The sequence below is a fragment of the Microcaecilia unicolor genome, chromosome 5 (genome assembly GCF_901765095.1).
Source record: "Microcaecilia unicolor chromosome 5, aMicUni1.1, whole genome shotgun sequence".
NCBI lineage: Eukaryota > Metazoa > Chordata > Amphibia > Gymnophiona > Siphonopidae > Microcaecilia > Microcaecilia unicolor.
The window spans coordinates 211,921,729-211,937,815 of record NC_044035.1 but is presented as its reverse complement, the minus strand read 5'-3'; the positions used below and the strand labels follow the sequence as shown (position 1 = coordinate 211,937,815).

Below are 16,087 nucleotides of genomic sequence, written 5' to 3'. Positions count from 1 at the left end.
TGTACTTGATTATTAGTCTGTCTTAAGTGAGGGGTCAGCTCTTGTATACAGGGAAGCTTGGAGAATAAAAGGCTACTCGGTGTGAAGCTGTGCCAGGACTTGCTGGGGATCAATTGCAGTGGCTCTCTCTCTTCAGTGACTTAGGGAGAAGTCTGCTGTAATCATTACTGAATCAAGTTTCAAACTTAGGTTAATGAACTTAGGAGATGGGAGGGGTAAGAGTAGCTCTGAGTCAGAATCCTCCCTCCTTCTGTGTGGCTTAGCAACAACACACCCTCCTTGCCCCAGAGGGTTGTCAGATCAGGTTTCTGTCCTAGCTGCAGGCAGGGGGGTGGGGATTCACTTGAGCAGAGCCAGGAAATTTGTTACAATTTGAATTGTTCTGTAGGCAGGGAGCGTGGCTTCACTTGAGCTGAGCAGCCAGAAATTTGTTACAATTTGAACTATTCTGTAGGCAGGGGGTGTGGCTTCACTTGAGCTGAGTAGCCAGAAATTTGTTACAATTTGAACTGTTCTGTAGGCAGGGGGCATGGCTTCACTTGAGCTGAGCAGCCAGAAATTTGTTTCAATATGGAACTGTTCATTAATGTGATCAACTAGAAACTGTCAGCATCTAATACTGGAATCAACTTTCACTATACCTTCTGCTTTCCCATAAGCTTAACTTCTTCTGCTGAATAACACAACTCAGAAGGCTTTAATGTCAAGCTACAACCACAGCTCATAGGCTCTCTTCCAAGCTGAACTCTCCTATCTTCCTGAATGGTTATCCACTGACTTTCCTCCTTTCCTATGGTTAGATCTTCTGCCACCCCTCTGTCAAATTAGTTTTTACTGTGCAGGCCTCTAAGACTTGTAGCTTCTAAATCTTATATCCTGACGTATAACCTCGGTACACCAGTTCACACCTGAAGACTATCTCTCTGAAAGTCCTTTATTTAAATAACACAATGTTTACTCACAGTCAGCTGTAGATCAGAGGTTCTGCCCCAATGGTACTGAGAACAATATTAGCTCAGAGCTGGTTGAATGGTGTACAATATCTTTTTCAGCAAGATACATTCAAGGTAAAAACTAAGTACACTAACAGAGGGTAACACAGGAAAGGGTTCTGTACTAACAAATGGAGCCTACCTCAGACTAGAGGGAAACAGAAAAGGGCACACTCTGACCCAGTGAGCAGGGGGGAAATCCACCAATGGGAACAGAGCCTGCCAACTAGCAACAGCATAACCAAACATATAACAGTTCTATACAGACAGGCTAGTGAAGTCACACTGCCTGATAACTACACCCCCCACAATGCATCAATCATGTGGCTCTGCAGTGAGAATGACAGAAAAAGTGTCACACTCACCCCAGAGCCACATTACAATCAGGGAAAGGTTGTCAGAGGACAGAACAGTTGGGGATGGTGTTTGTATCCCCGTTTTTGTATTTATTCCAACAGTTGCAATATACAGGGCCTAAGTCCTTTCCCACCCCCCCCCCCCCCCCCCCATTTTGCGTGGGTATATTCTCTCCTCTTTGTGGTGTAGGTAGCTACCATGAATTAAATTGACTACTTCACAATTTTCCAGTGATATGGGTGGGTTAGAAGTCCCAAACATTCATACATACTGTTTGGCTGCCCGTCTAGTGAGGATGCAGAGTTTGCTCAATTTAGACCTGGACCCTGGGTGCTACAAACCTGGAGGACACAACTTAACAGCTCTTCTATAATACACTGGACACCCCTACTACTGAAGGACTGAATCAAACTAGTCTATCCTTTTGCATCAATATAGGGGTTAGCATGCAGCCTTGAAGGGAATTCGGGTGCCAGAGGAAGATTTTTCTCCTATAACATCTCTAAATAGGAATGCCGAATTTTATACAGTTTCTTTCTCAGAGGTCCTGGTGCATTGGGCTGGGAAGGAGCTCTATTTTCTGGGACAGATCTGGATGGGTTCTCAGGTCAAACCTTTTCCAGATCTTCAGGATCTATATAATATTCCCACATACACAATACATTTATTTTCAGTTGAGAAAGCGATTAAGGGGGAGGAGGCTGAGGAGTGTTGATCCTTGTGACCCAGAAATAGTGTTGAGAGAGTTTTGACAACACCAGAACTTAGGGCTAAACTCATTACTAAAATTGTATTTTAGTTTGACTTTTGGGAGGAAGAAATATGACACAAACAATGGATTACTAGCCAGATGGAATGGAGACTTGGTGTTGGATCTCAATGAAAAGGACTGGCAAGAACTTAGGGATCAAACTGTAAAAATTTCATTATGTAACAGGAGTTGGGAACTCATATACAAATTGCTCCATCAAGCCTATCGTTGCCCAACATTTTTTTCTGAATTTAATGATGCTGATCCTCATTGCGGGAGAGGTTGTGGACAGTGTGGTGATTATATTCATATGTGATGGGGATGTAAAAAGATTAAAATATTCTAGGAAGCTATTCAATTTGAGATCAGTAATATTTTACATGTTTCATTTGATCTTACACCCTGCCTATGCTTGCTGCAGAAATGGGGAGATGAGGATGTGACTAATAATAATTTGAAATGTATAGCATACAGTCTTCTTGCTGCCAGAATGACTATTGCATTTTTTTTTAATGGCGTCCCTCAGTTGGCATTCTGGCAGACCAAGTTCCAGTATTGTTTACCAGTAAAATATGGGGGAAGAAAGCTGTGTATGACAAGATTTGGGATCCTTAGCGGACCTGGCATCGAACGATGGCTTGAACCTCGAGGGGAAGGAGGCACTTTGGATATGACTGGCCACCTTTCTGGAGTAACAGGGAGATGGTTGAGGGAGGGTTTTTTTGGGACCCATTGACATTGTTTTGTTACTGTGGGGTTTTTTTTTTAATGTGCATTCTTATGCCATTGGTTGATTCGTTCCTGTACCAATAGAAATCAAACAAAATAAAACATGGAAAAGAAAATAAGATGATACCTTTTTTATTGGACATAACTTAATATATTTCTTGATTAGCTTTCGAAGGTTGCCCTTCTTCGTCAGATCGGAAATAAGTAAATGTGCTAGCTGACAGTGTATATAAGTGAAAACATTCAAGCATTACTATGACAGTCTGACAGGGTGGGAGGATGGGGGTGGGTCGGAGGTATGCATGGGGACATCAAAGCATATCATTGATATTCTAACAGGATGGGTGTGGATAGGTGAGGGGTGGGGTGATCAACAGAGACATACAGCTTTATGGTTTATAATGGGTTAGGAACCCCAGATCCTTGTTAAGTCCTTTCTGTTGGGTGTTAAAATATTCAATCATTCTGACTTCAAAGGTCTTACGTTCTTGTATGGTTTTAAAGTTACCTTTCAGTATTCTCACTGTGAAATCACTGGTACAGTGTCCTGGTTCTGTGAAGTGCTGTCCCACCGGGGTGGGGGCCCTACTGGCTGTATTGTAAGCTCTTTGAGCAGGGACTGTCTCTCTTTGTTAAATTGTACAGCGCTGCGTAACCCTAGTAGCGCTCTAGAAATGTTAAGTAGTAGTAGTAGTAGTAGTATTGTTTGTGTGATGTCTATGTAAATTGAATCTTGTCTTAAGCATCTGGCCTGTTTCACAAATATAGCATCCTTCGTTACATTTTTTTACACTGAATGATTTCTTGTACCAGAAATGTTTTTCAAGGGTGAAGACGCAGAAGAAGTGAAATAAATCTCGATGAGTCTAGAAGATGTACCGAACCAGATTCACAAGTTAAAGAGTGATAAATCACCTGGACCAGATTGCATACATCCCAGGGTGCTGAAAGAACTCAAACATGAAATTGCTCATCTGATGTTAGTGATCTGTAACCTGTCATTAAAATCGTCTGTAGTACCTGTAGAGAGTGGACAATGTAACACCGATTTTTAAAAAGGGTTTAGGGGTGATTCAGGAAATTACAGACCGGTAAGCCTAACTTCAGTGCTGGGCAAAATAATAATTATAAAGAATAAATTTATAGAAAACATACACAAGCATGGTTTAATGGGGCAGAGTCAGAATGGGTTCAGCCATGGGAAGTCTTGCCTCACCAATTTGCGTAATTTATTTGAAGGCAGGAGTAAACATTTATTTATTTATTTGTTGCATTTGTATCCCACATTTTCCCACCTTTTTGCAGGCTCAATGTGGCTTACATATTGCCGTTAACGGTGTTAGCAGATTCCGGTCTGAACAAATACATGGTATAAATAAATACAAGGTGATGTTGTGGTAGATAAGGTACATGTAAGGTAGGTATAGTTGGGGGAACTTAGGGGGGGAGGAAGAGTCAGGTAATGTCGTTTACGTTCTCTGGTTGCATTGTGTCGCAGGTGTCAATGTATGTTTATGTTGGGTCGGTGGGGTATGCTCTTTTGAACAGGACCGATTTTAGTGATTTCCGGAAATTAAGGTGGTCTGGCATAGTTTTTACTATTTTTGGCATGCGTTCCATAGTTGTGCACTTAAGTAGGAAAAGCTGGATGCATAGGTGGATTTATATTTGAGTCCTTTGTTGCTTAGGTAGTGGAGGTTTAGGTATGATCCTGTAGATTTAGTAGTATTTCTGGTTGGCAGGTCAGTAAGGTCTGTCATGTATCCAGGTGCCTCGCCGTAAATGATTTTATGATCAGTCGTGCAGATTTTGAACGTGATTCATTCTTTGATTGGTAGCCAATGCAGTTTTTCTCTGAGTGGTTTGGCGCTGTCAAAATGCTTTTTTCCAAATATAAGCCTGGCTGCTGTGTTTTGGGCGGTTTGAAGTTTTTTAATGATTTGATCTTTGCATCCCGCATAGATTCCATTACAGTAGTCTGCATGGCTTAGTACCATTGTTTGTATCAGGCTTCAAAATATTTCCATCGGGAAGAATGGTTTCACGCGTTTGAGTTTCCACATTGAGAAAAACATGTGGATAGCCAGTTGATGTAGTGTATCTAGATTTTCAGAAAGCTTTTGACAAAGTTCCTCATGACAGACTCTTGAGAAAATTAAAAAGTCATGGGATAGGAGACAATGTCCTTCTGTGAATTAGAAATTGGTTATTAGGTTATATGGCAATTTTTCTTAATGGAGGAGGAGAAACCGTCTACCACCTGCTGGAGATAGAGATATACTGAAGTGGAGGAGGAGGAGGAGCTGACCGTCTGGTATCACTGCCTTCAGCTTTGTAATCTCTATCTCCACCTGTTGGTAAGATGGACACAACCCACTAGTTCCTGGATTCATCTGCTGCATATGCTAAGGAATGATATATCAGGTCCTGAATGTGAGATCTTAGTGTTGTTGGACTGTACCTCGCGATACTGTTATTTTTAGATATAGTCGTGTATCTATGTATAAAGATGAGAAAGTTTGACCAAAATTGCCTTTAAATAAGGGTTGTCTTATCTATGTGAAAAAGTTAAGCACTCCCAACCATTGGCAGCACAATCCTATATCTCTTCCCTGCCAGTGTCTCAATCCCCACCCCTCTTGCTGTGTACCTTCAAAAGTATCTGCAGCAGTGCACCAATTCTCTTAGGCTGCCTGCGGCTTGCTCCAGAGAGCTCTGATTCATCCCATCCCCTCTGACTCAATTTCCTGTTGCTGCAGGAGCAGGACAGATCAGAGGGAGCATGCTCCGGAGCAGGGAGCCTAAGAGGATCGCTGCGCTGCTCTGTAGAAGAAATTTTTAAAGGTACACAGCAAGGGAGGTAGGAGTTGAGACGCTAAACCCGCGTGCTGGCAAAGGGAGGAAGGGGATGAAGAGAAAAGGAACAATTCTGAACCCCAGAGGTGGAAGGGAAGGATAGAGGTGTGCTGGTCCAGGGAGGGAAGCCTTGACTTATACTTGGTCACAGCATTTTTGTCTCTGTTTAGTTCTAAAACTGCCCTTAACTTAGACATGCATCGACTTGTAGTTGAGTATATAAAATATATATAATTGTTAATACAGGATTTAATATCCTTGATTTTGATGTAAGAGGAGTGAATCTTCTTTAGAAGAGATTGTTAGTACCAAGAATGACATGGTGGGTTAGGGGAGAAATAAATTTAAGATGTGAACTCTTATGGCTATAAAACATTTCAAGGTTTGTTACTGCAGTGACAACGTGAGATGTTGTTAAACATTGCCTTGTATCCATAAATAAATATTAATTAAAAACAAAACAAAAAGAAACAGTGTCCATGGATTCAATGGCTTGTGTGTCTATCTTACAAGCTTGTGTGTCTATCTTACCAGGTGAATCATTTATTAGCTCAGTTATGTCATTTTTTCTTTTAATTTAATATGTTCTTAAAGATTATTTTTAGATATGTTTGATATGGTGCTCTAAGTTTTAGCACAGTTTGCTGTAGGTCTAGCCAGAACTAAGGATGGTGCTGGGCAGGCTTTTTACGGTCTGAATCCCACAAATGACAAGACAGATTTAGATAGGCTGGAATGGACTTGGATGGCAACTCCAGTAGTTGGAATATAAGGACTGAGCTAGGCAAACTTCTATGGTCTATGTCCCAGAAACACAAAAGAAGACCATGATCAAATATCATGTTCGTTGTTGATTTAAATTAAGAATTGATAATGAGTGTGACTACTGGGTAGACTGGATGGACCGTTCAGGTCTTTATCTGCTGTCACTTCACTGGCTCCCTATTCGTTTTCGCATGCGCTTATCCGACGTGCACTTAAATGGAGTGCACTGTATATTATTGTTGTTATTCCCAATCCAGTTATCTGAAACAAGACAAACAAATGTAGAAATGACTACCAGCATCAAGCAGAATCTTGCCGGTGGTAAGACTAGAATGCAGACATGTTCAACAAACCACCAGAACTCTTATCCTTCAAAGATTTGTGCTCTCTCTACTGTCATGTTTATATTCTTAAGAGTACAATGTAGTATGAAAGCAGAAGTAACCAATAATGCTGATGCGTTACACAGCAGGGTTAAACAGCCTGAGAGAAGGATCAAAGTGCTAAGCTGTATGCTAGAGAATGACACGATGGGAGAGAGGAGGATATCTGATGAGTTATGTGACAAGAGGGCAGCAAAAATCAAATAGCGTTCTATCCCAGAACCCTCAAGAATGTAATGAACAGAGGCAGAAAACTAAGAGAGGCCTAGCATCAATCTAGGGAAATCAGGGCTCATGTCACGTTCTCAAAGCAGGAACTAGGTTTGTGAACCCTTGGGCCACTGTCGAGGAGCGGCAGCGGCAGGCAAATCACCCAAGCAGAAAGCAGTGCTGAACACAACAGGCAGGAACCCCAGAATATAACTAGAAGAGGCTTTAATAGTAGACAATAAACATTATCCAGTAGCACAGCAAGGTCAAAGGGGCCGGCAGCAAACACGGGTAATCCATAAACTAACCAGAGTCTATAGGCAGGTGGAAAGCAAAGTCCAGGTCCAGGTCCAGGCCAAGGGTCACAGGCACAGGAAGCAAGCAAAGTCAAAGTCCAGGAACAGGCAGGGTCCAACCCAAAGGAAACTTTCAGAGGAACTCCAACAAACCACCAGGAACTCATGGATGACCTTTGGGTTGGACCCTGCCTGTTCCTGGACTTTGACTTTGCTTGCTTCCTGTGCCTGTGACCCTTGGCCTGGACCTGGACTTTGCTTTCCGCCTGCCTATAGACTCTGGTTAGTTTATGGATTACCCGTGTTTGCTGCCGGCCCCTTTGACCTTGCTGTGCTACTGGATAATGTTTATTGTCTACTATTAAAGCCTCTTCTAGTTATATTCTGGGGTTCCTGCCTGTTGTGTTCAGCACTGCTTTCTGCTTGGGTGATTTGCCTGCCACTGCCGCTCCTCGACAGTGGCCCAAGGGTTCACAAACCTAGTTCCTGCTTTGAGAACGTGACAGAATACCAAGGCCCTCGAGAACGCGACAGAATGCGAAGGCCATGAGACCGGCGAAATCATCCTTCCAGCAGGGTTTCCTGCCCATGACTTTTTCCTCTGTTTGCAATCCGGGTCACAGCCTGGGTGCCGCTCCTAGTTTGGATTTGGATCTTGACCCAGTTTCTGATCTTAATAGTTTTATCACGCTTCATGATTACCGGGAACAACTTCTCTTTGATCCAGCCTTAAGGAATACCCCTGAAGCTGCAGCGGAGAGACAGCGTGTCTGGGGGCTTGGGTTCTCTGCAAACCCAGTCTCTGCTATTGATCCTGCTACCATGCTCTTTGCATACCGCTGCAGACTTCTCTTGGATCCAGCCCTGCGGGATACTCCTGAAGCTGACGCTGAAAGAAGGCATTGTGAAACCCCGAAGCTCAGGGCTTATCAGCAGTTTGTGTGGAGCAGTTTGAGTTCCAGTTCCAACCAAGATACGGACTCTAAGCCGAGTTTCAGCTCCAGCCAAGCTGCTGAGTCCAAGCCGAGTTCCAGCTCCAGCCAACCTGCTGAGTCCACGCTGAGATCCAGCCAAGTGCTTGAGCCTGCTCTGGTCCCTGCTTGTTCGTCCTGAGTCCTGGTTTTGGCTAGCTAGTGTTATCCGGTTTTCCGCTCTGCCTAGCTACCTTCTGTCCTGTGTGTCTACTTTGTACCTTGCTTGTATATCCTGTGTGCTTATCCGGATCCCTGCTTATGTATCCTGATTCCTGTATCTGTCTAGCTAGCGTGTATCTTCTGGGGGATTTATCCTGTTACCCGCCTCGACCTAGCTAGTGGGTTTGCCCTGTGGGTATTCCGTCTCCCCTTCTTCCTTGCTTGTATGTCTGCCCTAGTCCCTGCTCCTGATAAGCTTCTGTCTGTCTAGTCTGTCTGGTGTGTCTGGCTTAGCGGCTGCGTGCAGCGCTTAGTGCAGTCTAGTATTGTTCCCTTGTGTTTCCTAGACCCAAGGTGGGTCCTCTGGATCTTCAGTTCCGGCCTTGCCCTACAAGTCCTGTCGGCCACCCGCACGCTAGAGCTCAACTCTAGTGGAAAGGTGGCTAAGTACAGGTGAAGCGGTTCCTGTTCTGCCGGTTCAGTTGCCTACTTCCAAGTCCAGAGTTCCGGTCCGGTCCCTCCGGACGTCCAGTTCCAAGACGGTCTTGCCTGCCTCTGCAGGGGCCCAAGGGCTCACGATTCCCAGTGCTGCCTTGAGGACCTGACAGCATGCCAAGGCCCTCAAGAACGCGACAGCTCATCCACACAAGAGAAAGGGGAGTATATTTCCAATATTTATTCACCATATCAAAAGATATGTATAAAGCACAAAGAAAGCCCCAGCCAAAACCTCTCTCTCATGTGAAAAATAATGTTCAAAATTTAAATTAAGTATTAAAAGTCATCTCATTGGTTAAATTAGCCATTGCTTTTTAATTAAGGACTTCCCTATTACTAAGGTGGTCTTTTATCTGCCAGAGGATTCTCTTTAGTCTTATGGGCCCTGCTACAGCTAACATATGCTAATCTTTAGTAAAAGACCCCTAAATCTTTAATTTACAGAGAAAATTAGATTGTATGGAGTTTATCTGCAGTCTGTTTGATTAGGGTTTAATCTGTGTCCTCTGCCTACTTCATGATGTGCTTTGTGTTTTCAGGCACCCAAATTTCCCTATTCTGTAGAATATTGTAATATGTCTATTACCTTAAGCCCTGAAACTATAATCCACATGAACATGAGATGGATCCTTCAATTTTCATGCTCCTCATCCCACCAATAAAACAATCACAATAGAATCTCTTCAAAAATATCTTTATGAATCCTATCATATGCCTGATTGAAATATAGAGTTATGAGTGGTGGAACTCCTCCCCATGTGATCTTCTGGGACCAATCAGCAGCAAACTTGTAGCATCCACAGAAATCAGGTGCAAGTCTCTTCTCTGGAGGTAGGAAGAGGCTGAACTGGTGACACTGCTTGACTAAGCTGCATCCTCCAGTATTGTATAGGTACAATATAAGACAACTTCAAAATAAACTCCAGAGTTACAGCTAATAACGCTTTATCTGCCTTCTCTCTTGTCGCCGCTGCTTTTTCTCGTTCGGCTCCTGACTGGCTGCAGAAGCATCGGCAGTGAACCAAGGTCCCAGCACATTGATCCAGAGAAGGTATAGGGCCCGTCCTGGAGCCTGCAATGAGAAGGAAAGACTAAAACTCAGTGCTTGTACAACATTTCTAAATGAATATTCACATTTAAAATAATACACATTTATCAAAACACTCCTGAAGCATTAACAAGTTGTATTTGGTGCTCCTCACTAAAATTCTTCCTTCTTTTCCATCTCCTCAGGCATACTCTCCTCCTGTCTGAAGACAAGACATAATATCTAAAGTCAGCCTTCAATCCTCATATCCTTTTTATGCCATCAAGACAGGAACAAAAATTAAGCTCTGAACCTAGCATGTGCAGTGCCTGAAAGCTATGCATATAATTTTGTTTTTATGAATCATGACTAGCAGCATATGTTAGAGGCTGAACAAATTTTAGTTTTTTTGGTTTCAACTAAACTGCCTATGCATTTTCAGCAGAAATCAAAACTATAGGCCTCTGTGGATGCTGCAAGTTTGCTGCTGGGTTTGCACTCTTGGGAGTTCAAGAACTCTAGGACGTTTTAGAAACAAAGCAGCAAGATATTGAACACTATCTGTATCACATTGAGATTAGTTTAACATCAACACACATACAAATTAAGACTCCTGAAGAAGGCCCTTGCGGGCCAAAACACGATTTGTGTCAAATCCTGGATGGTTAGAATAAAGGTGTTAGTTTGGACATCATCTGCTGCCCATTTCTTTGTCACCCTTGTTCTGATTGCTTCATCACAATGATGTAGCCATTAATGATATTTTTAAAACATTGTACTCAGAGCCCGAGACTGTTCCTTCAGACAGTGAAACTTATTTAGCCAGTTTAGCCTAGCACAACATCAGACGATCATAACATGCTGAATGCTAAAATCACGCCTGAAGAGATAACATGGTCTATTCAGCAGAACCTGCCTGGCAAAAGCTCCAGTACTGCACTGACGAGCACTTGACTTTTTTTCCCCGATTTTTTTTTTTTTTTAAACTTTTGTAGCAGTTTTTTAAATCCCGCGCAGCCCCGAGAGGTAAAGACCTCTCGTTAGATTTTCCAGCGTTAAGGCAATCGGAAAAGGTTAGTGCATCTCATTACAATAGGGTTTCTACACAATTTGCTCATCTGCATTCCGTTTTCGGAAAAAAGTCTTTAGTGCATGCCAGGGTTTACTACTTGCTCGTTAATGGCTCGTTAAGTATAGTGCATCTGGCCCTAAGGGGTCTGTTTACTAAGCTGCGCTATAGGCTTCTGTGCAGCTTTGCCAACACTGCCCATTCAAAGTTAACAGGCTGTGTCGGCACTAGCGCACAGCCAGCAACGCAAGTGGCTTAGTAAACCCCAGTGTAAGTGTTGTCCAGATCAGTATTCTGCCAAAGCTGGGGAAAGACCAGGCATCACCAGAATCCTATCGCCCAATTTCAATACTCAATTATGAAACAAAGGTTCTTGCTATCAGATTAGCACATGTTTTGCCATCAGTTATAGTGGATGATGTACAGCTAATAATGTTCGCAAGATCCTGGCTATTAAGGAGCTGGCTAAAAATAGAAACATACCTTCTATGCTACTCTGCTTTGACACTGAAAGGTGTTTGATAGGGTAGTTTGGGATTTTCTCTGTTGGGTATTGGAGGCTTATGGTATCTGTTTTTTTTTTTTTTTTGTAGGATGCTATTAGAACGTTATATCATGACCCAAGTGCAAAATCTGAGTGAATGGTATTTTATCTGAGTCTTTTCCTTTCTGCCAGAGGATCAGGCAGGGGTGTCCACTATCTCCATTTGTCTTAATATTAGATCCACTATGATGGTAAATTCAAGGCAATCCTGAGATACAGGGTTTTCAGAATGGCCCAACAGTGTTCAAAACTGCCGCTTTTGCAGATGACCTCTTAGTCCATGTTACAGACTTATTCCGTTATTTTCCACCTTTTGTCAAGAGTTTTCAGGAATACAGAGACTTATTGGGTTTTAAATTAAAATTTGTCAAAGTCAGAGGCTTTAACTGGAGACAAATCTCTCAGGAAGAAGACTTTGGGGCGATTCTTTTTTCTTGAAGTGCGCTAGTGGATCTTTTGGCTATTTAGGGATATTGCTAACAATGGATACATCAACTTTATATTAGTTGAATATGGACAAGATGTTGAGAGACTTAAAAGTGTCACTTAGATAGCTGGACTAATTTGTCACTATTGAATGACAGTTTTCCCCCGCTGGTTGTATGTTTTACAGACGTTCTCTATTTGTCTTCTTCGAAAAGATCTAATGGCTTTGCAGCATGAAGAAATTTTGATGGGGGGGGGGGGCCCAGCCTAAAATGGAACAAGAATTATTAATATGGTTCTTGGCAGCAAGGCGGGTTGAGGTTGTCAAAGCATCAAGCCTGTTTGCCAAAGCATCTTAGAAACTAGATGCTAGAAACTATCAATTTCACAGACTGGGCTTTTGTACAGGCTTATTTTGAACCATGGAATTTATATTATTTACCTCTTGCCCAGATTACTAGCCTTCCTTCTGAGGTATGGAATAGGGTTCATTTGAAAGCAATTGGCATTTATGTAGGCAGATTATGGGTTTCTGGTAATGTAACCCTAGTAGTACTGACCTTCTTCCTGTTGAAGGAAATGTAGATTATCCTTCAGGATAAGATAAAAGGGCATTTGAGCAATGGAAAAAGCTAGGTATATCATTGCTGGAACATTTATTATGTAAGGAAAGCACTTTACTGACAGTTGTCAATCTGCAGCGGAGATTAGAACATAAGTGTCGTCATACTGAGACAGACTGAAGGACCATCAAGCCAAGTATCCTGTTTCCAGCAGTGGCCAATCCAGGTCACAAGTACCTGGCAAGACCCCAGAATAGTAAAACAGATTTTATGCTGCTTATCCTAGAAATAAGCAGTGGATTTTCCCAAGTCCATCTTCATAATGGACTATGGACATTTTGTTTTAGGAAATTATACAAACCTTTTTTAAACCCCGCTAAGCCAACTGCTTTTACCACATTCTCTGGCCATGAATTCCACAGTTTAATTACAAGTTGAATGAAGAAATACCTTCTCTAGGTTGTTTTAAATTTACTACTTACCAGCTTCATTCCGTGCTCCCTAACCTAGTATTTTACTAGCTTTTACTCATAGGGAAGTCCCATTCTCCTTTATCATTTTCATCGCCTTTCTTTGTACCATTTCTAATTCCGCTATATCTTTTTTGAGATGTGGTGACCAGAATTGCACACAGTATTTGAGGTGCAGTTGCACCATGGATTGATACAGAAGCATTATAGCGTTCTTTATTTTAAATCAATTAAGCTCTGAAGTCCTCTTAATTTTAGAGGTAGTCAATTCCAAAGGAACATCAAACAAAAAAATTTTTTTTTCAGATCTCAAGGATCATCTAGGTTGGTAAACACTTTAAAAATCATACAAAGAATTTTAAGCTTAATCCTAAAAGCAATTGGGAACCAATGGAGCTCCTTAAGAACAGGAGAGATATGATCATACCTGTTCCCACCAGTAAGAATTCTTACCACTGCATTCTACGCAACTTGTAAGGCTTCCAACTGATTTTTGCATGCACCAAGCAACAGTCCATTGCAGTAATCAAAGCAAGGTGTAATAATGCTTTGAACAACAGTTCAAAAAAATATTAAAAGTCAGTAAATCCTTTAATCTTCTCAATAAACGTAACTTAAAAATACATCCTTAAAATATTTTCTGAATATGCCACTTTAGCAATAATGAAGAATCCATCATTACTCCCAAATAATAAATTTTTCCAACCACAGGAATTGAATCAGAGTCAAATACAAACATATCAGGGCTAGAAAAACTTGTTAGTAACAAAATTTGGGTTTTCATGATATTCAATTTTAAATGGTTCGCTTTCATCTAAACTGGACCTTCTGCAGATACAATCTTAATCTATCTAATGTAACAATAATTGAATCGCTTACAGGAACCAAATATTGAATACTAGGAAAAAAGGCCCGTTTCTGAAACCAATGAAACGGGCGCTAGCAAGGTATTGGCTTTCTGCAATTAATGTTTTGAAAGGGATTGTTAGGATAAATGTGTTGTCATGCTAATGAATAATTTACATTGTTGTATTATGTCTAATATCGTGTTTTTTTTGTTGGTTGTTATTTAATTGTATGTATACGATTTAGTAAAAGGGAGTGACAAAGCAGTTTTTCCAACAGTTGTATTCTGAATATAATTGTTGTTTACATTTGTAATATTTCTTTATAAACAATATTTTTTGTGTAAACTTTGTCACAATGTAGTATAATTTTTCCTTGTTCAGATCCTGTTTGCTATCTGTGTGTCCAGTGTTTCTGAAACAAATGAAACAGGGAATATGTAAGTTATCATGTGATGGCAATTATGTATTAAAGTGTACTGTTAGGACACAGTATGTATGTGAGTGACAGAAAGTGAGTACGTGTGAGACAGTGAGTATGTGTGAGACAGAGTGATTATATGTGAGAGAGAGAGTATGTGTGACAGAGATAGTGAGTATACAGTGGGGGAAATAAGTATTTGATCCCTTGCTGATTTTGTAAGTTTGCCCACTGACAAAGACATGAGCAGCCCATAATTGAAGGGTAGGTTATTGGTAACAGTGAGAGATAGCACATCACAAATTAAATCCGGAAAATCACATTGTGGAAAGTATATGAATTTATTTGCATTCTGCAGAGGGAAATAAGTATTTAATCCCTCTGGCAAACAAGACCTAATACTTGGTGGCAAAACCCTTGTTGGCAAGCACAGCGGTCAGACGTCTTCTGTAGTTGATGATGAGGTTTGCACACATGTCAGGAGGAATTTTGGTCCACTCCTCTTTGCAGATCATCTCTAAATCATTAAGAGTTCTGGGCTGTCGCTTGGCAACTCGCAGCTTCAGCTCCCTCCATAAGTTTTCAATGGGATTAAGGTCTGGTGACTGGCTAGGCCACTCCATGACCCTAATGTGCTTCTTCCTGAGCCACTCCTTTGTTGCCTTGGCTGTATGTTTTGGGTCATTGTCGTGCTGGAAGACCCAGCCACGACCCATTTTTAAGGCCCTGGCAGAGGGAAGGAGGTTGTCACTCAGAATTGTACGGTACATGGCCCCATCCATTCTCCCATTGATGCGGTGAAGTAGTCCTGTGCCCTTAGCAGAGAAACACCCCCAAAACATAACATTTCCACCTCCATGCTTGACAGTGGGGACGGTGTTCTTTGGGTCATAGGCAGCATTTCTCTTCCTCCAAACACGGCGAGTTGAGCTCATGCCAAAGAGCTCAATTTTTGTCTCATCTGACCACAGCACCTTCTCCCAATCACTCTCGGCATCATCCAGGTGTTCACTGGCAAACTTCAGACGGGCCGTCACATGTGCCTTCCGGAGCAGGGGGACCTTGCGGGCACTGCAGGATTGCAATCCGTTATGTCGTAATGTGTTACCAATGGTTTTCGTGGTGACAGTGGTCCCAGCTGCCTTGAGATCATTGACAAGTTCCCCCCTTGTAGTTGTAGGCTGATTTCTAACCTTCCTCATGATCAAGGATACCCCACGAGGTGAGATTTTGCGTGGAGCCCCGGATCTTTGTCGATTGACAGTCATTTTGTACTTCTTCCATTTTCTTACTATGGCACCAACAGTTGTCTCCTTCTCGCCCAGCGTCTTACTGATGGTTTTGTAGCCCATTCCAGCCTTGTGCAGGTGTATGATCTTGTCCCTGACATCCTTAGACAGCTCCTTGCTCTTGGCCATTTTGTAGAGGTTAGAGTCTGACTGATTCACTGAGTCTGTGGACAGGTGTCTTTCATACAGGTGACCATTGCCGACAGCTGTCTGTCATGCAGGTAACGAGTTGATTTGGAGCATCTACCTGGTCTGTAGGGGCCAGATCTCTTACTGGTTGGTGGGGGATCAAATACTTATTTCCCTCTGCAGAATGCAAATAAATTCATATACTTTCCACAATGTGATTTTCCGGATTTAATTTGTGATGTGCTATCTCTCACTGTTACCAATAACCTACCCTTCAATTATGGGCTGCTCATGTCTTTGTCAGTGGGCAAACTTACAAAATCAGCAAGGGATC

General features: G+C 42.0%; 1 protein-coding gene across 2 annotated transcripts in view; it reads right to left on the bottom strand.

Moving 5' to 3' along the window:
• Window positions 1–9,648: 9,648 nt before the first annotated feature.
• Window positions 9,649–16,087, bottom strand: part of TMEM208 (transmembrane protein 208) — a 198,179-nt gene continuing 191,740 nt past the window's right edge. Inside the window, exon 7 of one of the 2 annotated variants that reach the window (XM_030203744.1) lies at window positions 9,649–10,042. In XM_030203744.1, the coding sequence (XP_030059604.1) occupies window positions 9,905–10,042 (138 nt within the window). In that variant the 3' untranslated portion in view covers window positions 9,649–9,904. The remainder of the gene's footprint in view (window positions 10,043–16,087) is intronic. The other variant, XR_003942212.1, reaches the window with a different exon arrangement.